The sequence below is a fragment of the Myotis nattereri genome (assembly GCF_964212035.1).
Source record: "Myotis nattereri genome assembly, chromosome: 3".
NCBI lineage: Eukaryota > Metazoa > Chordata > Mammalia > Chiroptera > Vespertilionidae > Myotis > Myotis nattereri.
In genome coordinates this window covers 119,645,281-119,671,406 of record NC_138077.1, presented here as the reverse complement: position 1 = coordinate 119,671,406, position 26,126 = coordinate 119,645,281, and the positions used below count along the sequence as shown (strand labels likewise).

At 45.4% G+C, this 26,126-nt stretch overlaps 1 protein-coding gene across 6 annotated transcripts in view; it reads right to left on the bottom strand.

Moving 5' to 3' along the window:
* Positions 1 to 26,126, bottom strand: part of DUSP22 (dual specificity phosphatase 22) — a 59,952-nt gene that overhangs the window by 27,318 nt on the left and 6,508 nt on the right. For 5 of the 6 annotated variants that reach the window (XR_013995662.1, XM_081086258.1, XM_081086259.1 and 2 more), the window contains 2 exons: positions 22,486 to 22,519; positions 14,671 to 14,753 (listed from right to left, as the gene is read on the bottom strand). Coding sequence is in view for 5 of the 6 variants with exons in the window: in XM_081086258.1 (XP_080942384.1) it covers positions 14,671 to 14,753; positions 22,486 to 22,519 (117 nt within the window). In the remaining variant the exon portion in view is untranslated. The remainder of the gene's footprint in view (positions 1 to 14,670; positions 14,754 to 22,485; positions 22,520 to 26,126) is intronic. The other variant, XM_081086256.1, reaches the window with a different exon arrangement.

The window sequence follows — 26,126 nt, the reverse complement described above, 5'->3', positions numbered from 1 at the left end:
TGGTAGGGCTGGTTTCTGTGACAAGGTATTTCATTAAATAGTAAATTCAAGTCGGACCATTCTCACCATTGCTAGACCTTGACCACTTGCTCTCAAGGCCAGTACACTTGAAAACAGTTTCTAAGGTCCTCTGCTTAGGAAAAGTTTCCAAGACCGGTGGCTCAACTTCAGATGCCTCACACCATGTCAGAAAAGTGGTCCCTTTGCAGTCATTAATAAAATAATAAAGGGATGACCCGTGGCAGCTTTCCCACTTGTCCTCTCCTTTCTCTGGCAGGTGGCTGTGTATCTTGCTTAATAGACTTAATAAATTTTCTCCCTTTAGTTGGGGAAAAGTCTGAGAAGCAAATAAGCATGTCCACAAGCTGACCTTCAAAGGACAGAGGCTGTAGTCCAGACTCAGGCACGCACTCCTTCCCTTCTCCCCATGCTGGGAGCAGGTGTGGCCTGCATTTTCTGATGCCCTGCTCAATAATGAATGCTGACATTTGACACCTATACTAGTTGTGGTTATAGCTGAGAGGAGATAAATAATTTCTCAGTTCAAACCCGGCTCAACACTGAGCTGGGCCCCAGCACACGAAGTTCTCCAAACATCCCAGGAGTCAGAAATAGCGAGGGGCACACTTCAAGGCACAGTGTGGGCATGACCTGTTCATGCAGCCGGCATCAAGGTGATGATACTAGCTGGGTGCACTGCTTCGCTCATGGCTTTTAAAATCAGGCTGATCACTTCCCCTGCAGGTGTAGCAGCACACAGTCCACCTGGAGTCCCTGCCAGCAATGCATTATTACAAGCACCTGAAAACGGCAAACTTGCTTAAAGTATACTTCAGTACACCAGGCCACCTCTAAGTCATTATTTTTCTTGTGGCTACAAACAATGATGGTACCGAGAGCCATGAACCAGCTTTGGGTCCTAACCAAGCAACCATTTGTTACTTCTCAAATGTCTGACTGCCGGTGGAAGGGCCTCACCAAGGTGCCTGCCAGAAACCCGCTGCATGCCATCACCACCAGGATACCCAGGGGCCCCTCCATGGATACTCGCCTTGGTTCTTCCCTTGACACTAAGTAGCTCCTCCCTTTTAAACTCCTTTGAAAATTGCACCCCTCTTAAAGCTTTCCAGATATGCTCTGATGTCACTTCCTCTGTCCAAAGCACTGAACATGGCCAAGCAAGAGAGACTTCTTGTTAAGAGTTAGTGGCCAAAGAACTGCAGAATATCTGCCCAGAGCTTCTCCTCTCCAGCCACTCTGTGCTCTGGGGTGCCCCTGCAGGAAACAACAACGACTAGACTCAACATAGTTGAGACTAACTAGAACCATAAAAGGGTATGGCCTTCGGAATAATCCATATGTCTCCACCACACAACATACGGGGTCCTGTGCTCTGAATGCTATGCCACCACTTAAAGCCAGATGCTTCACCCTCCCTGCATTCTGTTCATTTTCTACCCTCCCGGTCATGCTGTAGGAGCATTTCTTGCATGGTTTTATTCAACCTCAATGGCATAGCTGAGGATGCTGAAATCATCTCCAGCCTAGATCGCTCACCTGAGCCCGGCACATGCATTTTTATCTCATTGGGAATATCACATGAGCATCTCATCCAGAAGTGAGCTTGGTCCTTTTTCAACTCTGTCTCCACCTCCTGGAGCTCTAACATCCATTGGTGGCACAAGCTGTCCTTTCAATCCTCAAAGCTGTGACCTCAGGCATCCTTAACATCTCCCCTGCTTCACTCCCCACATTTAACCCGCAAGCAATTCCTATTTTCCACTTGAGAAATGGCTTCCTAAATTTTGAAGCTGTTTTATAAGGCAACCCCAAGTTCCCCTTATTTCAATTATTTTCTTTGGCTTTCAATTCTGTTCATCTGATAAAACTACTGCTATGCCACCTTTCCTTGGGTTCATGTGTGCTAGAAAACCTTTTTCCATCCTTTTATTTTCAACTTTGTGGAAATGACTTCTAGGAAAAAAATCCCATTCCCCAGTACCTCAGTTCAAACCCTCACCACTTATGACCAGGGGTACTGTAAGAGCTTCCCAATAGCTTGCCTGATACCAATTTCCCTCACTCTATCTCTTTCCCTAGTCAAACCCTGGAAGAGAAATCCAAAGTATGTCACTTGACTTTGTTTAAAAATCTTTGCTAAGTCTCTGCTTTGCACAATACAGAACTCCACTTGACAAATGAAACCCTTCCGAATCTGCTGTGGGACTCCCTTCCCAGCCTGGCCACTCTACAGACCTACTCCCCTGGGCCTCAATGAGTCCCAGAACATACCTTACCTCTGCACGCCTGCACCGCTGCATGCCCTGTGCTCGCCCACACACGTGTGCTTTATTACCCGGGAGCCCATGTTCCACTCCAACTGTTCCTGCTCACCATTACTACTTGGAAAACCTCTGTTATCCTATATCCTTAGGATGGCACCAAACTGTCAACTCCTTGGCAAAGCCTGGCTGGCCTCACAGGTGAGCCATTTTCTCCTGGGTGCCTCAGGGACCCTCCCTATGTGATGTAGTGCAACTCTACACTGTTGTAAGGACTTCTGTGCCTGTCCCTTCTTAATGCTGGGCCCACCTTACCTCTCTTTGTATTTTATTCTCAATCCCTGCTACAAGGCAGTTATTCAATAAAACATTTTCTGAATTTGAGGGAATAGCTCCCAACTTTAACTAAAAGGAGAAATGAAGATGGCACCGCTGTCACCCCAGCCAACTGGAGCTGCCTCCTTCTGACTGTCACCGAGGGGCTACCTTTTCTATTCTATAAGCAGGTGACCTGCACATTCCCAGTGGCTCTGGGCCTATTTCCCCTTCCTGGCCAGCCTGGAAGGGTTCCTCCTGAGACACAGCTCCCTACTGAACCAAACCATTCTAGTCCTAGAAGGCTGCCTCAACACCCCTCTTTACGAAGTCTCTCCCATCCCTCCAGCCCATGGGCATGAGGGTCTTGTATAAACCGACAGAACCTCCATATCATCCACACTGAGCAGTGCAGCACTTTCTGGCAGTCTAGTTGCCATTGTCAGTGCCTACTACCACTCCAGCTGTGGCCCAGAGGACAGTTCATGTAGGACCTGGGTTTGGAGGTCCTGTTATTCCTGCCACTGGCATATTCTCTGTTGAGGACTGGGAGGGATACAAACTAAGTAAGCCCATTCTGGGAACACAACAGCTCGCACACAATGTGCTTGGCACTTGGTCACACAGGGAATCAGGAGAGGTGGACCAGAAGGGGGCTCAGTAAGAAATGCTCAAGAAACTGGGACTCGATTTAGAGAACCAGTCTGGAAACAGTCCTGAGACTGTTTCTCGATTTAGAGAAACAGTCTGAGGAAGTCTTCAGGTGTGTGAAGACACTGGTCAGTAAGTATGAGTACTACAGAGAAGTCCCTAGCTGATGTACAGGGGCTCTAGAAAGCGAGGCACAGGAAGCTTAACACAGATCTCTGTCATTCAGAGACAAACAATTCCTCTCTAGAATCCAGGAAGTACTAGAAGATTTCAAGCCCCTCCTAGTCCATTCTGGCTTTAGAACTCCACTTGCAAGTCAGCTTGTCACCAAGGAAGAGGTCAGCAGCCAGCTGGAGCTGCCTTTTGCACTTGACTGTCCCCATACAAGGAGCTCAGACACCACTTGACTCGAGAAAGAGCAATTACTAGACAGTTTTCGATACCTACCATAATCATTTCTATTTGAGTCATTTCTATTTAAGTCTGAGGTTGGCTTCAAACAAATTTACCTCAACACAGGAAAGCTGCTGCAAGCCTTTGGTATAGTGGGTACCACTGATATTTGGACAGCATCAAAGAATTTCCTAGAGAGGTGAAAACAACAGAGGCTCACTGGAAACAGCTGTCAATCTGAAAACCATTCCAGGCCCAACAATGGTTTGTTTCCAAAGGTCCTGTACTCATCAGTGATCTGACTGTGGTATTTTTTGCAATGCCAAAATACTGAAATCATCCACACTGGAAACAATGGCCAATCCAAATAGGAAATCTTGCCCAATGCTTCAAACTACATAACAAGAAGAATTATGAATCCTAAAAAAGGTCAGAAACTCTTTTAAATGAATCAAGTAGAAACAGAACATAATTGATATTGAAAATGAAACCTGTACATTTGAAATCTGTGTTTTCGACTATCTTCTCCTTTTAAAGATTAAGGTGACTGAAATGACCTGAATGACACAGATGTAGCTTTGTAGCTTGTTTGATATCACACATTCACACATGAATCCATGGAAAACACTGTTATCAAACACAGAATCCATTCTAGCCAAGCAATCTACCTGTCATTATTTCTTTTATTTTATTAAATTTATTGTTCATTTTTAAGAAAATCAATTACACAGTAACATGACAATTCCAAATTGTTCACAAAAAGTGATAATTAAGTTCTATTACCTGTCATTATTACCAAGAGTGTGGCCACCCACCTGCCTGTGTTCCTGCCCTACCTTTCTTCATTAAAAAACATACTATGAAGATACTCCCATTATAAAAAAAAATAATAATAGAGAAAAAAGTGAAACTCATCCTCATCACCCTCCTCTCCTATCCCACTTCTTTTCACCATTCTTAGTTTGACATAGTCCTTTCAAACCCTTATGTGTGTGCATTTACACACTTATATGACATCAGAAATATATAATTGATACTTCATTTTACTTAAGTGGGATCATATCGTAGATATTATTGTATAATTTGCTTCTTTTGTGTAACAGTTGATCTTTTTCTGTGCACACACATAAACCTCCTGTTCTTTTTGAACTGCTGCAGAGTATTTCTTAATATGGGCATATCATAACTGACCACTAGTTTCTGGTGTGTGTGTGTGTGTGTGTGTGTGTGTGTGTGTGTGTGTGTTGGGGGGGGGCAGTCTTTTGCTATTACAAACAGAGCTGCAGTGAACACCCTGGCCCATCCCTATGTATATGAGACAAGACACCTGGCTTATGCCAGGGGAAATGTAGCCTCAGTTCCTGTGACCTGAAGGTCATGGACAGGGTGGACCCAGGGTTCTGAGAGCTGTGGGCTTTTGTGGTCACCAGGCAGAAAGGCACAGCTGGGGTGAGGCCCTGCAGTCTGACTGAGTGGCCAACAGAGAAGGACGACAGGTGACAAGGCTCTTCCTCATGAGCCAGAACACTGCCCCTGTGCCTGGAATGTTCTCTCAGCTTTTCATGATCTGGCCAAATGCTCCCTGAAATCTGAGACAACATTTCAACCAGCTCTGCCCCTACCTTAAGCATGCTGTCTTGGCTGTGGAAACCCTTAGAAGTTATTATTTACTGACTGTGTTGTTGATGGACTGTCCTTCTTGTATAACCAAACTTCTAATGCAAACCAAAGGCAGCTGAAGGACCCTTATGAGATCAATCAGAAAGTCACAGAAGTTTCACAGGGGATTCTCTATTATAATAACTTAGGAAGAGGTAATCCTGAACTATAGGCCATAAGAGCTCTGTAGAACAGGACATCTAGACCTGCCAATGCTCATAAGCTGCACTGAATTGACCAGACCCTCTGGCTTCACAAGTTACTTGTGATTAATAAATCATTCTTGTACAGCTTTTCCTTCAACCCTCAGCCACGCCCAATAAGCCACAAATCACCAGACAGGATGGGATGCCTCACTCTGGAATGGAGCTGAAAATGCATGCGGCTTCTACTCTCGGCAAGCACCTGGAGAGGGCCCTGTGAAGCAGCCAGGCTGCGTGTGGAGGAGAACAGAGGCCCAGCAAGCGCCTGGGGCAGCGGGCCCGTGGCCAGCTCCAGAGCCTGGGCGGAGGTGGCAAAGGGCTAGGTCAGCAAACAGGTCAAGCAGCGATTCGGACATATAAAGAAGCTGTCGCAGAGCGCACACAATTCACAACCCAACCAAGAGTACAGACCCAAAATACTGTAGAAAGGGGGCGAAGCCCTGAGGTTGGAGGGCAGGGGAGAGCTGGCTGAGCTCTGAGGGGAGGGGAACACTTGGGCAGGCAGGGCAAGGGTGAGAGAGAAGTGCACAATGAAGCACAGTTTCTTATAATTCAATGCCTTTGAAAAGCTGGGCTTGGGCTTATCTTACATTTGGGAAGCCCCCCCAAAAAACAGATGGGGTTGGTCACCAGGCACACATGTAGCAGGGGAATGAGGTCCTTCCAGGAACCCTCAGTCCCTCAGCACCACTGTCTAAGCAGACTGAATACCTGACATTGGTGAGTTTCCTCATAAATAAACAGGTGAGCAAAACAGCAGTACTGACATATAGATAACAGTAAATATCAGAATCAGAAGGGGCCAACTGCAAACAAACTATCAAAAGAAAATTCTGAGCCTAGACACCTCAAAAAAGAATGTTTTTAGTATTAAAGGAAATACAAAACAGAACACCAGGAATAAATGTCTGCCTATGGAAACATCTTATTCTTAAAAAAGTATATAAAAAACTGCAGCTTACATGGTTAAAAATATAAAACTCACAACTTAAAGTGAAAAAAAAAATATCCAAGCTGAATTTAAGCTTAAAAAACCTATCTGGCCCTAGCCGGTTTGGGTCAGTGGATAGAGCATAGAGCGTTGGCCTGCAGACTGAAGGGTCTCGGGTTTGATTCCGGTCAAGGGCACATGCCTGAGTTATGGGCTTGGTCCCCAGTAGGGGGTATGCAGGAGGCAGCCAATCAATGAGTCTCTCTCATCATTGATGTTTCTAGCTCTCCCTCCCTCTCCCTTCCTCTCTTAAATCAATAAAAATAAACAAAACAAACCTATCTGGTAGACATACAATGTCTGGTTTAAATACAGGGGGGTAAACTATTCCACACATGAATGCATGGGAAACCCTGTTACCAAACTATATTTTTTCTATTTAATCCTAAAATGTATGTTATTTAAAAATTAAAATTCTTTGGGCTATTAGCCCAGTGAAGGAATGAGAATACCTTTTAAAGCATTTTTATTAATAGTGAAAAATAGTTTTGTTTCCTGCAGGTGTTCTGGTTAAATACCCAGAATGAAAAATGAAACAAACACTGAAATCTTTTACATTAGAAAGAGTTTTGTTTCTTTTTTCAGAGGAAGGGAGAAACCTTTCATTACTCAATATTACTTCCTTAGCACCTTTGAACAATATGAGGGTTCTGATTTGAAAAGCACCGTCTCTGTAGCAGAAGTTTTTAACCACCCTTCAAATCTGAAGCCATCAGTAGGCGCTAAAGACACAGCTCACAAATGAGAAAACACTTCTGACTAAATGCAAGTAGCTTCTCAACCAAGATCTACACATGCAGTGTATGTTATAATTACAGGGCTGGGATTCATTCATGTAGAAACCATGTATGTTGCAATGATTTATTTCCTGGTGGCTCTGCCACTTGCTGGCAGGGGACGTGAGCCAGTTGTCACTGGGATGATGCCATCTGCATTGCTGGCTCACCAGTTCTAGGGAGTGGACAAAACAGGTATGGTCTGTGGTGTCAGGGCCCCACCAGAAGCATCATGTCTTGTCACTGCCAGCCTCGCCTGGCTCGAATGCCACCAACCAGATTTCCCAAATTTCCAGTCCCTTCCAAAGCTCTGGTCAAACGCCTGGTCACTGCACATGCCCCCAGATATACACAGCAGAAGAAGAACCTTGTTTCTGGAGATTCCACAGCCTCAGTTCCTACTTGATTCCTAGCACCAAAGGCCTGCCCAGAGCCAGAGCTCTTGTTTCACTGACTATAATTATTATTAACTAGGGGCCCAGTGCACAAATTCATGCACCTTGAAAGGAACTTGGGCCGCGAAGCTGCAGTGGGCACAGGGGCAGGTCTCAGCCCATCCTCTGTGCCCCCGCCTAACCCTTCCCACTGTGGCCCCCGGTCCCCTGTCTGCCAGCAGCCCTGCTCCTGCCGCTGCCCCTCCCACGAACTGATGGCGCTGGTCCCACTTGCACCCACTGACGGCTGGCGCCAGCAGCAGGTGCAAGTGGGGCCTGTGTCATCAGCATGTATGAGCAGTGGCTGCTGCCCTGATTGCCCCTCAGGAGCAGAGGGAGGTGGAGAAGCCCTCAGGTATGATCGGGGCTGGCAGCTACCACTCACCCCTGCTGACAGCGCTGAGAGATCAGGACCAGCGCCAGGCACTAGCAGTGGGTGCGAGCAGCAGCTCCGGCGCCAGCATCAGCAGTGGGTGCGAGTGGTGGCGCTGGTATCTGCAGCAGGTGCAAGAGGCAGCTACCAGCCCCAATAGCCCCTCAGGAACAGGGGGAGGTGGAGAAGCCTTGAGGGGTGATTGGGGCTGGCAGCTGCCGCTTGCACCTGCTGATGGTGCCGAGCGATTGGGGCCAGTGGGTGCAAGCGGTGGCTCCGGCGCTGGAAGCAGGAGTGAGCGCTGGGCAGAACTGTGGTGTGCAGGAGCAAAGAATTTTCAGTAACCACCAGAGGCTCACCCTGATGACAGTGACTGGTGCCTGCCTTGGTCTGGTGCCTCTGCTCACCTACTCCACCATCCCACCTTGGCCAACACCTGCCATGTTCCACGCACACCCCCTGATGGTCAGCACATGTCATAGCGACCGGTTGTTTGGTTTTCTGCCATTCGGTCTATTTGCATATTAGGGTTTTATATATATACACTAGGGGCCCGGTGCACGAAATTCGTGCACTGGCTGTGTGTGTGTGTGTGTGTGTGTGTGTGTGTGTGTGTGGGGTGGTGTCCCTCAGCCCAGCCTGCCCCCTCTCACATACTGGGAGCCCTCAGGCGTTGACCCCCATCACCCTCCAATCGCAGGATCGGCCCCTTGCCCAGGCCTGACGCCTCTGACAGAGGCGTCAGGCCTGGGCAGGGGACCCTCATTTCCCCCCATCACTGGTTCTGCCCCCAGCCCAGGCCTGATGCCTCTGGCCCAGGCGTCAGGCCTGGGCAGGGGACCCCCAGACCCCTCCGATTGCTGGCTCTGCCCCTTGCCCAGGCCTGATGCCTTGGCCAGAGGTGTAGACCCCCATCACCCTCCGATCACCTGATCGGCGCCCTGCCCAGGCCTGATGCCTCCACCAGAGGTGTCAGGCTTGGACAGGGGACCCCCATCTCCCCCCAATTACTGGCTCTGACCCCCGCCCAGGCCTGAGGCCTCTGGCCCAGGAATCATGCCTGGGCAGGGGACCCCCATCTCCCACTGATCGCTTGCTCCACCCCCCACCCAAGCCTGACGCCTCTGACCCAGGCTTCAGGCCTGGGCAAGGGGACCATCATATCCCCCCAATTCCCGGCTCCGCCCCCCACCCAGGCCTGATGCCTCTGGCCCAGACATCAGGCCTGGGCAGGGGACCCCCAGCCCCCCGCCCAGGCCTGATGCCTTGGCCAGAGGAGTTGACCCTCATCACCCTCCGATCACCGGATCGGCCCCTTGACCAGGCCTGAGGCCTCCGGCAGAGGTGTCAGGCCTGGGCAGGGGATCCCCAGCTCCCCGCGGTTGCAGGCTCCGCCCCTGCCCAGGCCTAACGCCTCTGGCCTAGGCGTCCGGCCCGGGCAGCGGGGACCTGCAGCGGCAGCAGCGCCGCGATCTCCCGCTCTGCCCCTGCCCAGGCCTAATGCCTCTGGCCAAGGCATTAGGCCTGGGCAGGGGACTCCTAGCTCCCCGCGATCTCCTGCTCTGCCCCTGCCCAGGCCTAACGCCTCTGGCCTCGGTGTCCGGCCCGGGCAGTGGGGACCTGCAGTGGCAGCGGGGGGCACCACGATTGCGCGGGCTCCGCCCCTGCCCCTGCAGGACGCCTCTGGCTGAGGCGTCTGGCCCGGGCAGCGGGGACCCGCAGCAGCAGTGGCACCACGATCACGCGGGCTCCGCCCCTGCCCCTGCAGGACGCCTCTGGCTGAGGCGTCCGGCTCGGGCAGCGGGGACCCGCAGCTGCAGCGGCCCCGCGATCGTGGGCTCCGCTTTAGGCCCAGGCAAGGGACCCCTAGCTCCCGGGACTGCCAGCTTCGACCGTGCCCAGCTCCCATTGCTGGCTCCACCCCTACTTCCTGCTATCACTGGCCAGGGCAGCAAAGGCACCTGATTCTCCGATCATGGCTGGGGGGCAGGGCAAAGGCGGCCCTGGGGCCGCCTTTGCCCTGCCCCCAGCTCTTAGCTCCCCCCTGGGTTTCCGATCACTGTCAGTGGCAGGGGGCTTCTTCCTGCTTTCCTTTTCGCCTCCCTGCATTGTGCCTACATATGCAAATTAGCCGCCATCTTTGTTGGCAGTTAACTGCCATCTTAGTTGGCAGTTAATCTGCATATAGCCCTGATTAGCCAATGAAAAGGGTAGCGCCGTATGCCAATTACCATTTTTCTCTTTTATTAGTGTAGATATATATATAAAATAACCCTAATACATATCCTCTTTATACATTAAGGGCTTCGCCAGGGCAGATACTGAGATTTACTTCTGTTATCTCTTGCACCTACCCTGGGGCTGGTATGTAGTAGAAGCTCAAGAAATGAATAAATCATTAACTCCCTGCCTTCAATGTCTAGACCAGCCGTGGGCAAACTATGGCCCGTGGGCCGGATCCGGCCCGTTTGAAATGAATAAAACTAAAAAAAAAAAAGACCGTACCCTTTTATGTAATGATGTTTACTTTGAATTTATATTAGTTCACACAAACACTCCATCCATGCTTTTGTTCCGGCCCTCCTGTCCAGTTTAAGAACCCATTGTGGCCCTCGAGTCAAAAAGTTTGCCCACCCCTGGCTCTAGACAAAAGACTCAACAGTGTGAGAAGGCACTTGAGGCAGTAATAAAAAACAAAAATATTGCTAATTAAAAGTAAAGAAGAATAAAACTTGGTGGTGGTGGTAGTCTGGGGAAACACACTTTCATACACTGTTAATCAAGACACAAATGGTACAACCCTTTCCCAAGCTGATGTGGCAACATCTACCAATACTGCTGGCAAAGTCAGGGGCACCAGAGAACCACGGCAGGGAAGCATACTGGAAAACCCGAGAGAAGGTCCAGGTTTCCACAAAGCCATGCACCAGCTGTGGGATCAAGAACAAGTTTCTGCACATCTCTGAACTTCAGCTTCCTGCTCGCAGTGATGGGATCAAGTAGGTCATCTCTAGGACCTGTGCAGCAGGCATGAAAATGGGAGCCAGAGCTCTTCAGCATCTCCTGTTAGTTTAGGGCTGACTCAAGTGAGTATGAAGGTGCCCAAGTTTCTAAGAGTCTTCATTCCAGAAGATCTATTCCTCAGATAATCTTCGGAAGAGATAATAATTGAAGCCTCAGACCTCTTCCCCTTAGCTGACCATCTGGCTTCCTGGTTCAGAGGATGAAGAACTTTATCTCATCCAGCAAAGAAACACCAAAGACAAGTTGCTGCACTCCAGGACCAGGGTCAGGCCCAGCCGCTCTAGAGGTCGAGAACCGCGTCTTTCATTTTCTTCCACATATCAGGTTGCTAGGAAGAGTGGGAGACCCTGCTAATGCCATGTTGGAAACCCCCCAATTATCCAAATAATGAAAAATCAGATCTAATCTAACTAAAATCAACCAAGTTCCTTAGAGTCTTTCCTAAATAAAATTAATAAGTGCATAATAACTAAGGATGTCGTCAGCATATTCATGGGTTCTTTCATGGTGGGTATACTTTATAGTACCGTTATTGACCAGGTATTGCAACAGATTACACCTAAGAGGTTACAACAGGCACAAAAAGTGTGCAATCTTCCATTTTGCCTATCTCTTCTATACCAAGATGTCACAAAAACCCATTCTCCGGCAGCCTCCATTAATAACAAGATCAGGTTTGGCACCACCTCTTCTAGTCCTCTTGGCTACTTAAGTGTTTGAGCATTCCTCTGAACACACACTTGCCCTGGAGACTCGCCCAGACTCGTGGGGCCACAGGCACTTTCCAAGGTCCTCCTGACTCTGGATCTCCATGACCGTATTCAGCAGAACATAGTTCCACAGATGGTATCAGGTCCCTGCTCAGATAGACTGGCTACTGTGTACCTTCAGTGCAGAACCTGGGACCATTTTTCTGTCCACACAACCGTGAATCTTCCAGAGGGGTGTTAAATTCCCTAAACTTATTTATTTTTTGCAAAGCATCACATTCCAGGCCTAATGTCTGACAGCCTATCCTTTGACCAGACCTCTTCAGGAAGTCCCTGACTTCTGTTTTAGAAACCTTGCTGAACAATATGACTGCCCTTTCTCACTTAGAACAGACCTAAAGATTCAAAAATCCATTGCTAATTGATGCTAAGCATCCAGTGTTTTAAACCCACTCAGATATTTGTTGGAAATGACCCAAAGTGCACTGCCCAATCCACAGACAGCTACACAACAGCAGGACTCATGGAACTCCTGCGTGGAAGCAACAGGGCTGAAACCTTTCTATTTTAGATAGTAACTACCTCCCTCTTCCAGCCCCGCCTCAGACTAGTGCTACCCAGAGTAAGTCAGGGATCACAAGATAAACATGCATGGCTTTGAAGCTCTTAGAAAATGAAGCAGGTCCAGCTCCTTTCTCTCTCATTCTTTCCCCTCCACTCTCTATTAGGGCCCCTCATCAGGCTGGGAGAAACTCACAGCAGCTGCTTGGCCCTGCATACAATCTGCCCTTTCACCTTCATCTCTGTTCTTATTTCACTCTGGGGATCAGGACCAGTAAAACATAGGGCTGCTCAAGAATCAAATCTAGCCCTAACCGGTTTGGCCCAGTGGATAGAGCGTCGGCCTGTGGACTGAAGGGTCCCAGGTTCAATTCCAGTCAAGGGCATGTGCCTTGGTTGCAGGTGCATCTCCAGAAGAGGGTGTGCAGGAGGCAGCTGATCTGTGTTTCTCTCTCATCTTGATGTTTCTAACTCTCTATCCTTCTCCCTTCCTCTCTGTAAAAAATCAATAAAATATATATTTTTTTAAAAAAGAATCAAATCTATCTATTAATTCCCTACCTACTCCAAACAAGTTAATATCCCTGAGCTAGCCCAGGCTGGTGAAGAGTGTGGCTTCTGGAACAAGATCTGTAATTTAAGACAGAAGCTGCCATGGGCATCAGGCAGGGGCTAACCAAAGGTCTGAACCGTCTGATCCCTGCCCGGTGAATCTCTATTCGAATAACTTAATGTGAGTATGTTAGTTCAATTGTTACATCAGAGAGGCTATTGTTCTATTTTTTTTTTATGAATGTATTCATGAATTACTTGTGAAGTTAGACTGAGACATGTAGGGACTAAAAAGAAATATGCAGTATATTACTGATGGGAACACAGTTGTCCACAGCTCTGAGGGTTTTAGGCAAACAGTGGTCTCTACACTGGGCTACAATCCCACCTGTTTCACTTTTTAGCCCTTCATTTCCCTGTGTGTAAAATGAGAGGTTGGGCAGATTGGGGCTGAAGCTCCTTAACTTCTAACACTTGCAGATCTTGTATCTAGTAGGAGCTACAATGGGACAGGTCAAGGGCCATGTTCATACAGGACAAGGACAACGTGCTCCGCTAAATGGAGTATCAAGTCAGGAGGCGGGGTTGGAGGGTGAGGAGTGAAGGACATCTATGTCATTCATTAAATAAAGGAAACCTCAAGTCTCATGTTATAATTTAAGAGGAAATCAATCATGACCGTTTATGTTTAACTTATGATGGTGGCCATATCCTGGCTATGCTTCAAATACAAACTGTCATTCATAGATGAAAAAATGGAACTGTTATGTTCCCCCAAAATGGTGTGCTATTGTTGTTGTGTTTTTCAATGAAATCTTACTGCAACACAAATTATAGCACCTTAACAAGAAGTATGAGCTGAAACAGAAGTGCCAGCTCACAGATCTCAAGAAATGGTCAAAGCTGCTTACCATCTACAGTTCTCTGTACATTTGACAGAATCACTTCTTCCTCCATGTCCTCATTTGTTTTACACTAACTCTAATCTGGCAGCTCTAATGGCTAAGGAAAATAGATTAACAATAAAAGTGTATGATCTATTCTTGTATAATATGAATTTAAATGAAAACAACTTGAACTAGGATTATTTCTTTCAGAACAAATCACCCCATTTTCTCCACAATCCTACCCTACAACAGAAAAACACAATACACATTACAACCACACATGCGTTACTTTCCTAAAAAGGGGTAACTTGGGCTCTGCCAAGGCTAATGGAGAGAAACAGATTTGGCTCCTGGACAACAGCTCAAACAGTCCATTGGGGTAACACTGAAGATGGTTTGGGAATTAATGTACAGGCAGACACACCTTGTTTACTTGAAAACCGAATACACAACAGCTTCTACACTGACAGCCTCTGTACCAGAGGAGCCTTCGAAAATCTCCAGTGATGACTTATCTCCCATTATCTTTTATTCCCAAATGCAAATGGTACATAATTGAGCTTAAGTGAGGAAAAAACAACAACTAGGAAATGAGCAGCCCAGATTCTTTTGGATTCTAAAATTGGAGATAATTTTGAAAGGAATGGAATGGGTCTGAAATGTCCTTAAAACCCAGAGGGAAATCAGTACAGCATCAGCTTATCTTTGGTACATAGTCAAGAAAGCCAAGCCCGCAATGTAGCAGGAGACAATGGGAACAACACACCCTCCACATTCCATAGGCAGGTTGTGGATGTAAGTCCCCAGAGCACAACGGCAACCACAGGAGTGTACCTTGTACCTCAGCACACGCTCTTACCTCTAACATGGGTCTGGCACTATCATGGACAGATAGGATGTGGGTCACCTTGTTCCTGCTCAACTGTTCTGCATCTCTGGCATCTGTCACAAAAGAAAGAGATGGGCATGTCATTACTCTCTGCGAGCGATTCCTCCTCAAGTCTAGCCAGAAAATGCCCCCAAAATGATTTACATCTTTCTTTCCTGAAGCTTCCTAATTGACCATACCCCAAATAATCTAGGTCTAGGGAACAGAGGGCTTTCTCTTTTATGTGTTTTTCAGATAACTATGTTTATTTCTGACTGGCACATCTTTTGAGCTGAAGATGGAAAGGTAATAAGGTCGATAAACACTGTGATCATGATTACTGTTGTTTAAAGGAAGTGAACCCATGCAATCAGTTTGTAGGTGATAATTGTCAAATTGTAGACCCAATAAAACACATAACACTAAAGATATTTAAAATGTATTAAAATTATCTTTTAATGATTAATAATCCAAGTTAAAATTAAGCACAAAAGACCACTACTGTGTACAAAAATAGGAATCTGCCAGAGATGACCCTGCCTTGATGTCAAAAGTAGGAATGGGTCCTGACATGCAGACAAGACTGTGGTTTACACAGATTCACTTTAAGGCAAAAGTAAAAATGGAACACTTTCTAGAAATGCTAAACAGAACTGTCCCTAAGTTATGAGTTGGCTATTAAATTATCTGCATATGAAACTAAGGAGACACCCATTACATTACTTTCCAATGTAGAATAAAGACTGCATGAATTTCACCACGTTGGAACCCATCTCTAATTTATAAGACAGGGTCCAGCAAGAAATAAGGTGGTCACTTATCCCTGTCCTGGCCTGGGCTGAGCTTTTTAAAATGATAGAGGGTAAAACAGACCGAAAATTAACTGTTCAATTATCATGTTTCTGGAGGATATTTAATGACATGGGAAAATGCTCAGGATATAATGTTAAACAGAGGGTAAAACAGGTACAAAACTACAAATACAATATAAATAAAATTTGTAAAAACACATAAAGACAGACACACCCAGGTGGGTAAAACTGCTATAAAGAATTAGCCCCAAAAGTGGTCACCTTTAAGAGAGGTAATTAGAAGAGTTCATTTTTTTCTTTTTTATATATTTTCTAAAAGTTTAACATGCTTATGAACTATCTGGGCGGGGCGGGGGGGGGGGGGGCTTGTTAAAAAGGCAGATTCCTGGGCTCCAACTTAATTCAAGGTCTAAGACAGGGCTGAGGAAAATGCATTTCTAATGAGTCTTGATGATGGAACAAAACCTAAGAATACTGTTGTAAATATTCAGCAATGAGCACTCTTAAAAGAAGAAAAAACTTTAAAAGTAATATTTAAATATTGATTTTGAGACTCTCTTCACTGCTCTAGCCATCTCAAGCTTCAAATTCAGATATGCACAGCAGCCATCTCTCTCACACACACAGGACTCCATTCTGACCCTCCCTACCCAGCCATCGATGACCAAGGTGCAGCCCTCAGTGAGCTCTGAATTAGGCAGGAACTGGAATCATTTGGGATCCACAGGCCACCAGCCTCCACATTCTCACCAAAATGTGATTTTTCCAGTACACTAATGCATTTGTGAATTTACAAGTGAAACAAGAGCAACTAGAGCATCTAGTGTTCACGGAGGAGACAGACAGAAGGCAGGGGAGGTGGGTTCTTTAAGGCTAGCTCAGGACACTCGCGGACAGGAGCTTCCAGATTCTGATCCTGCCTAGGATTTGGATTTATTGGTGAATATTTGTTCAAGTGTAGTTTTTGTCTTTTTAAAAACAGCTTTACTGGGATCATCAATGTGCCATAAAATTCACCCTTTTAAAGTGTACAACTCAAGGGTTTTAGCATATGTAGAGTTTTTTAACCATCACCACAATCTAACTTTAGAATATTTTCATCACCCCATAAATATGCTTTTGTAACACAAGTTAAGATGAACAATAAAAAAATGTGGTTTGGGAATAGGATTACACATATGTGCATACAGAAGACCACTCAATACCACAGATAAGACACTGACTCCAAAGAAAATGGCAGCTCCTGGTGGGCCATGCTTCTTTTGCTCTGTGCTTTTTGTTACCTTAAAGCAACACTCACACTGTGGGGTTACCCTTCCCTAAGCACAGGCTATGCCATCAACTTGAGAGTGCACAGAATTCTTCATCAAAGCTACTGATGACACTGGACCTTTTATTCCTCAGGACTCCATATTGTTGATGGTTCTGGACGGCTGCCTACAACTACGGAATGAGCTACGAATGCAGCTATGAGACTCTGGCCAGGGGGTTTTCAGCTCACTGACATGCACATGCGTAGCCTGGAGGTGTAGGACTCAGTCCTGTGCTGCTCAAACCGGGGCCTGTCAAGCAGAAGCCAGGCATCTCCTGGAAACATGCTGGAAATGCAGGCTCCCAGGCCCCCTACACACCTGTACAGTCACAGCCTACACTGAAGTAAGAACTCCAGAAGGAAGGATGTGTGCACTTTACACAGGGCCCTGCCTCACTGCAGTATGTTGGTGCCATTTCTAAGCTAGAAAACAATTCACAGACACTTGCATCACAAACACAGTAAGTCGGTATTAATAAAATCAATGGGGAGATTACAGTTTAGAATTCAAATGGGAAAAAGTCTACAGGAAAATTTGCTGACAATGGTTATCTCAGGATAGGAGGTTTTGGGAATTTTTCACTCTAACATTTCCATCATGTTTGGGTTTTATTTTATTTTTTATTTTGTTGATTTGAGAGAGAGAGAGACCAAGATGGAGAGAGAGGAAGGGGAGAAAAAAGAGAGAGAGAGAAATATCAATTTCTTGTTCCACTTATTTATGTACTCATTGATTGCATCTTATATGTGCCTTGATGAGGATTGAACCCGCTACCTTGGCATTTTGGATAATGCTCTAACCAAACGAGCTATCCAGCCAGGGCTCATGTTTGGATTTTTAATTTTTAACTGATAAGTCTACATTTTTTTATAATGAAGACAAAAATTTAAAAACACTGTTCACAAGATTCAATAGAACTCACATTAATAAGTAAAATGAACAGACAGCCCCTTATAGGTGAAAAGCAGCTAACCATGTTCATATCATCTCTCTGCCAACATCTCCTTTGGCTCTGGACTCCTTGTAGCCTGTCTCCCTTTACCCTCCCCATCTCCAACACTCCTCCCTCCCACCGGGTCTGCTTTAGCGGGCCTTCTGAAGAGGAACTGTCACCTTCACACAATGGGGGCACTAAAACAGAAACACCCAACATATTCTTCTCCTCTGCTACTGAATATTCCCTGCCTCACCAGGAGGAAGACTCCACCCATTACTGGGTGGACCTCATGGAGGGAGCAGGTGGATTCCTATAAGATGCTGTCCTAAAGGGCAAAGTGACAGCCACATGCTTCCTCAGGAAGGAAAGTTAGCATTCTATACTGACACAGAAGATGGACAGGGGTAAAAAGTCACAGGATGTGGGAGATGCCAGAATGGCTATGGGAAATAAGCTAGTCCAACAAAGTCAAGCAGAATTTCTTCTGAATAAAACTAACAAAAATATATTCAAAGAAGCATTAGGAATTAACACTAGCAACAACACACGTGTTCAAGAAAAACATACACTTGGGAGGAAAGAACCTCTTTAGCAATGCCTTTCTAATACTCAAACACCTGCTGCACTGTTTGTGAACTCAAAAGGATGGCCTTGCAGGATGAGGGGGGCAGGAGGGGAGAAGGAAGGTCTCTGCTATAGAGAGACCAAATCCCTTCTGCTCTGACACCAAAGCCCAAGACATGTTCAAAGTTATTTCCAAAACAACTTCTGTCTCCCAAGCTGAGAATCTGCTGAGTGATGAGCAAGAGATTCCAATCCATTTGCGGTTATACTTCACATTGTAAAACTGAAAGACTTCTAGTTACAAATTACTACGCACTGTAATAACTTCCAGTTATAAATTGTTAGTGAGTTCAACCTTTAAGTAGATCTATTTCCAACCTGGATTGGGGAACAAAATGGGGCAGTTTCTACCTTTTCCCTCCTCTACCAATCCTGAGCTTGGTCCTGAGTTTGGGCAAGTTTTTCTGTACTACACTTTTCTCATCTATATTGTAGGAAAATGGCAAGAATACCACCTCAAAGGGTTGCTGGAAGTACTAAATGATATAAAATGCTGAGAACAGTGCTTGGCTGGTATGTGGTAAATGGTATTGTTGTCACCATTATTATCATCATCATGACCAGATAAGTCCAAAGGTTGTGGTATGGGCTTCAGTCTCCATCACATCTGAATGTTCCCAAATGCACGGTTACTTCAAAGAGATCTGATTCCCAGCTCTCGCTTTGTGCTCCATACTCAGCTCCACTGCAGGGACCCATCAGAAGCTCACCATCTCAGTCTGGTTGTTCAGACAGGAACCACAGCAGTTCTTACTGAACAAAAGCTCTGACACCACAGACAAGTGCCCACGCACATCACCTGCACACACACAGCCCAGGTTTGTTTCCTACTTTTCTAGATTTTTGTGGACATCTTCAAACAATGAGGGCTTCCTGTGTCTGCTGACATCCACTTTTGCACTTGCTAAAATGTGAGGAAGCAGCTAATCCCACCCTCTTGGCCTAGATGGAGCCGATCTTTGAATTTCTACTCTCTGCCTCCTTGTGTCTGGGCAGGGCCAGCTGCCAGTTACAGGTTTCTCAAATGAGAGGCTCTCACCAAAGACTGGGATCCAGAAGCCGGGTTTGTCTGTGGTTTTTCTCTAGGTGGAGAAATCACTAGGTACGAGAAAATGGTTTGTAAATCATCGCAAAGTTAAAAAGAAAAAAAAAAAAGGAAGTTGCAGAGGATTCTACTGGAAGGAAGGAAGGAAGGAAGGAAGGAAGGAAGGAAGGAAGGAAGAAAGGGAGGGGAGGGGCGGGCCAATAGGAGGTGGGGAGGAAGTGGTACAGAAGAGTATTAGCCATGGGATGGAGGAGACAATGGCTGCCAGGACTAAGACCTGAGGAGTGGTGCTGATCCATACACTGAAAAATAAAGATCTCTCGGAGAGTAAAAAGGAATTCCATTAAATTTTCTTTAAACATTTCTATACTGGTAGTTGGGGGTAGTAGGCATACATTATTTATAATTTAAAAAGAGAAAAAAAATGACTAAATGAAATGTCATGCTAAAGCACAGATGGCAGTTGGACACAGTGGCCTGGAGAAGCCACAATCCTTTCACCTCGAGCTCCACACTTGCTGTGTAATCTTATCAGCACCTACTGCACGCCTGGCATGGAGTGGGTGCTAGGAACAGCTATATCCTTCCCACAGCGGCCTACAGGAGGTGTATAGTTCCCATTTCCAGACAAGGAGGATGAGGAGGGCCTGCCCCTAGTGGAACTGCTACGTACTAGGCATGAAATGGGTGCTTCTGCTGCACTGTCTGGCTTGGCCTTCAACACAGCCCCAGGGCCAAGGTTATCATCCCCTCTCACACAGAGGTTGCTTAAAGTGTCAAGGGCAAACATCTGGCTCATGGGCTGTGGGGTAGCTGAATTCCAAGACAAGATCAATTCTATAGGACCTGTTCCCCTGCTCAGTACATGCTCTGAGGTCCAGGATACTTATCCACATCAGGCTCCTAGCACAGTGCCTTGCACAATGGGCATTTGCAACAAGTGTGTGGAATAAATGAGTAAATTCACAGGCAACTATATGGACACAACACTTCTTCCCAGCTTCTTGTGGAGATAAGCCTGACACTTGATCAGTGTTTAAGAAATGCTTGGTGAATTAATATGTGAATAAAACACAACCGCATACTAATGTTAGAATAGCTGAAGGCAACAACAAAGCATCACTGCCTGAACAAAGACAGTGTGGTTGCTGCAGAACTCTCTAATGGGTGAAACCCACAAAGCAAGAAACCTGGAACCATGAAGGGTTCCTATGTCACTGAATATTCAGAAAATAGGTACAGATTTTAGTACAAAAAGAGTGTTAAATCTTTCCTTAAAGTTATGAATAATGTCCCTTTATAAGAAAGTAACCTCCTATGTGTAAGGATAAAACTCTCACAAACTATTGGCAGAAGTATTTAATTTGGTTGGTATTTATTACAATTTTTAATTTGTAAACACTTCACTTAATAATTCTATTTCTAGGAATTTATCCTAAACTTTGTTTCAAACTCGAAGACATTCTTTCTACCCATGAAAGCAGTTAATAATAACTCACTAAATAAATCCCTGAAGATACTGGCTCTATAAAGGATTCCAGCTTTCCTGAACAACTCCCTACCACTTGGTGCTTTTCCCAAACTACAAATCTCACTGATTTAGGAACTCCAGTACTATTTTTAGTGAGTTCTAGTAGCAATTAGCAGCTAGCTGTCAGCTTCCTGTGCTTAATTCTCTTTGAGGAAACTAGCAAAGCTGGGAGCTTTCTGGGAAAAAGAGGAACAAATATTATGCAGAGAAATCATACAGGTTTTTATAATCAACTTGATTCTGAACTCACGAATTTAGGCAACAACCAGAAACTGACAGCAGTGTGTGCTGGCCTGCTCGAGGAGGGTGGAGTCTCAGAGCCCATGATGAAGGTTGGCTCTCAGCCCAACAAGGCTGGCTGGTTTCTGCAGGTTCTTCTGTGTATTCTCTCCTATTGAGCACACCCTGTCTCCATGCTCAGGAAGGGTTTTTCACTAAATTCACTCAGTGTCACAGAGCATGGGTACCTCCTTGGAAATCAAAAGTCTGTTTGCCATCCACTTGGCTCCTTGGGTTTCTACTCACCTCTGTGACCACAGAACACATTGAGACAGATAAGCTAAAAATAAAAAGTCAACAACTGACAGCAAATCAAACACATATTGAATAAGCTGCAGAAAAATGTGTAAAAAGAAAAGTCAATACAAGATGAGAATAATCTGCTAAAGATAAAATTGCCTCTTATCTTTTCCAGGTGATTAAAAAAACAGGTTTCTGAAAATTTATTAATAACTAGAAAAAAGTGATAAAAATTATAAATAAATTATATGGCTGCTAAATGTGTCCTTCAGCCAGCTGCTTTAGATCATGTTCGAACATGTGTACAGAATTAAAATGAAGGTCATAGGTCCAATTGGAACCTGCAAGCTCATAACACTCAGTCAACACTGGCCAAGAGGTCTGGCATGAGGATGAGGGTCCAGTCCACAAGGGGTCTAGCACAAGTGGTGGCCACCTCCAGACCAGACTCTGAATAAACCAAGTTTACGCCTTGGTTCGATCATAGGTGAGAAGGCTAAAGTGACCTCTTAAAAAGCAAACTTCCCTTTGGGTGGAAGCAACCCAAATGTATATCAACAGATGAATGAATAAACAAAATGTGGTATATACATAAAATGGAATATTATTCAGCCTTAAAAAGAAAGACAATTCTGACACATGCTACAGCATGGATGCACCTTAAGGACATTATGCCAAGTGAAACCAGCCAGACACAAAAGGACAAATACTGCATGATTCCACTCACGTGAGGCCCCTAGAGTAGTCAGATTCATAGACAAAGAGTAGCATGGTGGTTACCAAAGGCTGAGGTGGGGATAAGGAGGTAGTATCTAATGGGTACTATCATTAGTACTAAGTGGGTATTAAAAGTACTAACTTCCAGTTGGGGAAATCAACGGGTTCTGGAGAAGGATGGTGGTGATGGTTATAAGCAATGTGAATGTAGTTAATGCCACTGAACTGTACACTTACAAATAGTTAAAATGGCATACTTTACATTATACATATTTTACCACAATAATACAAAAGAAAAGAGAACTCACCTTTGAAGTTGCCAATATACAGGCCAGGCAGGATCTAGGGAAGAGACACAGACCAGATGTGAGTGTTAGGGACCTAAAACTGACAGTGTTTTTGCGTATAGAGGCTGAACTGTCAGCAGAGTAGCTGGAGCACAGCTCAGGCTTGTCACCTGCCACATTCACTCCCAGCACCTCCCTAGATGGACAGCACGCACAAGTGAGCATCCCTGTCTCCAGGCTCTTGCCTTCCCATGGCCAATAGTAAGCCTGCCCAAATAACCTACTGATGGTTGCATGTTGGTGCCCACTGACTTGTGGAACTTGAAAGACCAGGATTCTCCATGACTCTTCCTTTTACATACACCCTCCACCACCCTCTACACCTGCTGCACATGCAAGGCTTCTCTCACAGCTCTAGCAAACCTGCCCTCTGCTGTCTGAGGCCTTTGTGCATGCTGCTCCCACTGTTAGGCAGCTATGTCTCATGCCCAAAGGAGGCCTGTCCTGATCCCCAAGTCTGGAGTAGACCCTTGCTTCAGTGCCCACAGTCTGCTGTGCTCTCCTTGTAGTGATGCTGTCACAGGGGCACTACAAGGTGAAGGTCTGTGCCTGCTGCTGGGCTGGAAAACTTTATGGGCAGCAAACACATCCCATCACTCACAGCTGCACACCCAACTCCTGGCTCAGGGTTTGGCCCATGATTATCATTCAACAAAAAATTGTTAAATGAATGAATGACTGTCTAAACGGGCAAGTTAATTAAGAACATACATTTGCTCCTAAACGTCTACTTCCCTAAGACAGTGTTTTCAAACCAAACTATCCACCAGAATCTGTTAAAAATTCAAATTTCTGGCCACGCTTCCCAACCCCAGCCCCCAAATAAAATGGTTCAGTAGATCTGAGATGAGAACGGGGACTGTATTTTTCACACTTTGCAAAACATGAAGCCAGAAACTCATTCTTGTCTTGCCAATACTTTCTATAGAAACTCCAAAGTCCAATTAGGGACACTGCTGCAGAAGCTACAGCACCAGACAGATTTCCCAGTGCACACAGCACACAGGTCTTGATGACACTTCCCTACAGACCCCCAATGCCCAGGCAACACCCTCATGTAACAGCACTACCCTGTACCCGGCTCTGCTCCACACTCCCTCTTTTTCGCCCACTTCCACTAAGAGATCTGAAAGCAGCACCCAGTGATGCTCTTCAGGGAATGGATTTCACTGAGCATCTTTGCCTTGCTAAAAACTGATGGCACATGCACAAACCACTGTAGAGCCTGACCTACTCTATACAAAGCAGCCACATTTGGGTTCTTGTTGAGACCACATACCCTGATGTAGGCCTTTGAATCCAGAAAAAATACACAAATGCACTTGAGCTTCACAGACCATCAGGCAAGTCACCAATTAGCAAAGTCCTACCCAACCCTGAAAGCAGCAGCCCCACCGGTACTCCACTGACCAGTTGGTTACTGACAGGAGGCTCCTCCCTCCGCTGGACTCCACTTATGCCTCACTTAGCACTTCCTTCTACGCACTCCTCAATTACCGCCATGCCCCGCCCCTATCCCACACACACACATTTATTTATTTGTTTCTCTTGAAACTTCAGTGCAGTTCCTGTGTTCAGCTTCTTCAGCCCTCCCCTCTGACTTACTGCAACAGCTTCCTAGACATCTCCCTACCTCTGGACTTGACAACTCCAAAGATTCCTCAACCTACCTCCAAGGTGCAAAGCTCATCATGTGGTTATTTCAGATTAAAATCTTCTTAGGGCTCCAAGTAGCTATCAGGATGACACCTACATATGACACCTCAGCAAATGAGACCTGCAAGGACCAAGGTTGCTATGTCTACAGCCTCTGCCCTATGCCTAGCACCTTCACCCATCTTCCCCTCATCCAAGGAAGACACAGGCCAGGCCCCCCAACCCAGCATCCGGATTTTATGGGAAACAACCCAATTTTCAAACACTGTCAACTACATTAAGAAAAACAATCTTAAACATTGCGATAGATAAGGAAAACACAAATGCAGGCTGACTATAGCCCACAACAGTCTAATTTACCTGCTGCCTGCACATATGTTTTGTCTAAACTCAAATGGTTTCCCCTAGATTGGTAGGTACTCAAGTAAATGTTTTTTCAATGAACAAATAAACAAGTGAATAGAGTGGGAGGAGTCAAAGCAAGGAAAGGAGAGATATGAAAACAATGGTGAATGAAACTTGTGAGATGAAATTGTGTCCCTTTCTGCCCTGGCTGGTTTCCCTTTGGGGTCAGTGAACCAAACTGGGGCCCTGGGGCTGGGCTGAGGAAAGCAGCACCCTGAGGGATGCCAGGGCAAGAGCTGGCAAAAGCAGAGATCTGAGCTTACTAAAATCAAGAAGCCCACTTACTAAAGTCATTTAAGATGCACATTCTGTATTCAGTTAAAATATTTTTAAGTAATATAAGGAGACAACAGAGTTATGTCAGAAAAACTTTTAACTCAATTTTCCAGACCAGAAGAGTAAGCTAGAGTTTCAAGGGCTGGAAATAAAAAGCAAATTTCTCAATCTCAGTTTCTGCAGTTTCTGCCACATAAAATTACAAAACAAGATCAAGGACGGCTGGAGGACCATTGGCAGGGAGAAAAATTCAATTTTTGTTTTCTAGAGAAATAAAAGCCCATAAATATTTAAATTTCTATACCAATCAAACTTAAAACTGTAATTCAAACTTAAAAATAAAATAAATTCACCCTAATCGGTTTGGCTCAGTGGATAGAGCGTCGGCCTGTGGACTGAAGGGTCCCAGGTTCGATTCCAGTCAAGGGCATGTACCTTGGTTGCAGGCACATCCCCAGTAGGGGGTGTGCAGGAGGCAGCTGATTGATGTTTCTCTCTCATCGATGTTTCTAACTCTCTATCACTCTCCCTTCCTCTCTGCAAAAAAAAAAATCAATAAAATATCATTTTAAAAAAATAAAATGAAAATAAAAAAATTTGACCCTATTTCCCCAATATTATTGTTACTAATAATATCTAAGTTCAAAAAAGGAGACAATAAAGTGAAACAAAATAATTTTACAGCAGACAGATGCTTGTATAGGAGCCCAGGGAAGAGGTGAGAATTCACCTGGGACAGCATGGACAGTGAACTCACACCTGGTAGGAAGTAAGGACAGATTAAGGAAAGAAGGTGGTAAATGCAATTTGGGAATATTCTATGACTCTAAAAGAATAAGTACAGAATTGGTCCTAATCACCTTTGGGCCTTGGAAATAACTGTTCCTTCCCTCTGCCAAGGATATTCTTTCCCTGTTGTTCACCTAGGTGGTTCCTTGTTGCTTAGGTCTCCCATGAGATGACAGCTCCTAGAGAGGTCTTTCCTGACCACCTAACTCCCTAACACCTCTACCATATCACCCTGTTTTATTTTCTTCATCGCATTTATCAAGACCTAAAATTATTTTATTTGTTTATTTTTCTGACTGACCTTGGAGCAGGGTCTTGTGCCCTGCTGTGTCCCAAAAGCCTGCCACTGAGTCTGTCACATGAAGAGATAATCACTGAAGGAAGATGCTGACACTGCTGGTCAAAAGATTCTTATTTTTGTTAAAGGACTGTCTGGAGATAGGTAATGAAAGGAAGACTCCTTCTGCAGTAATACT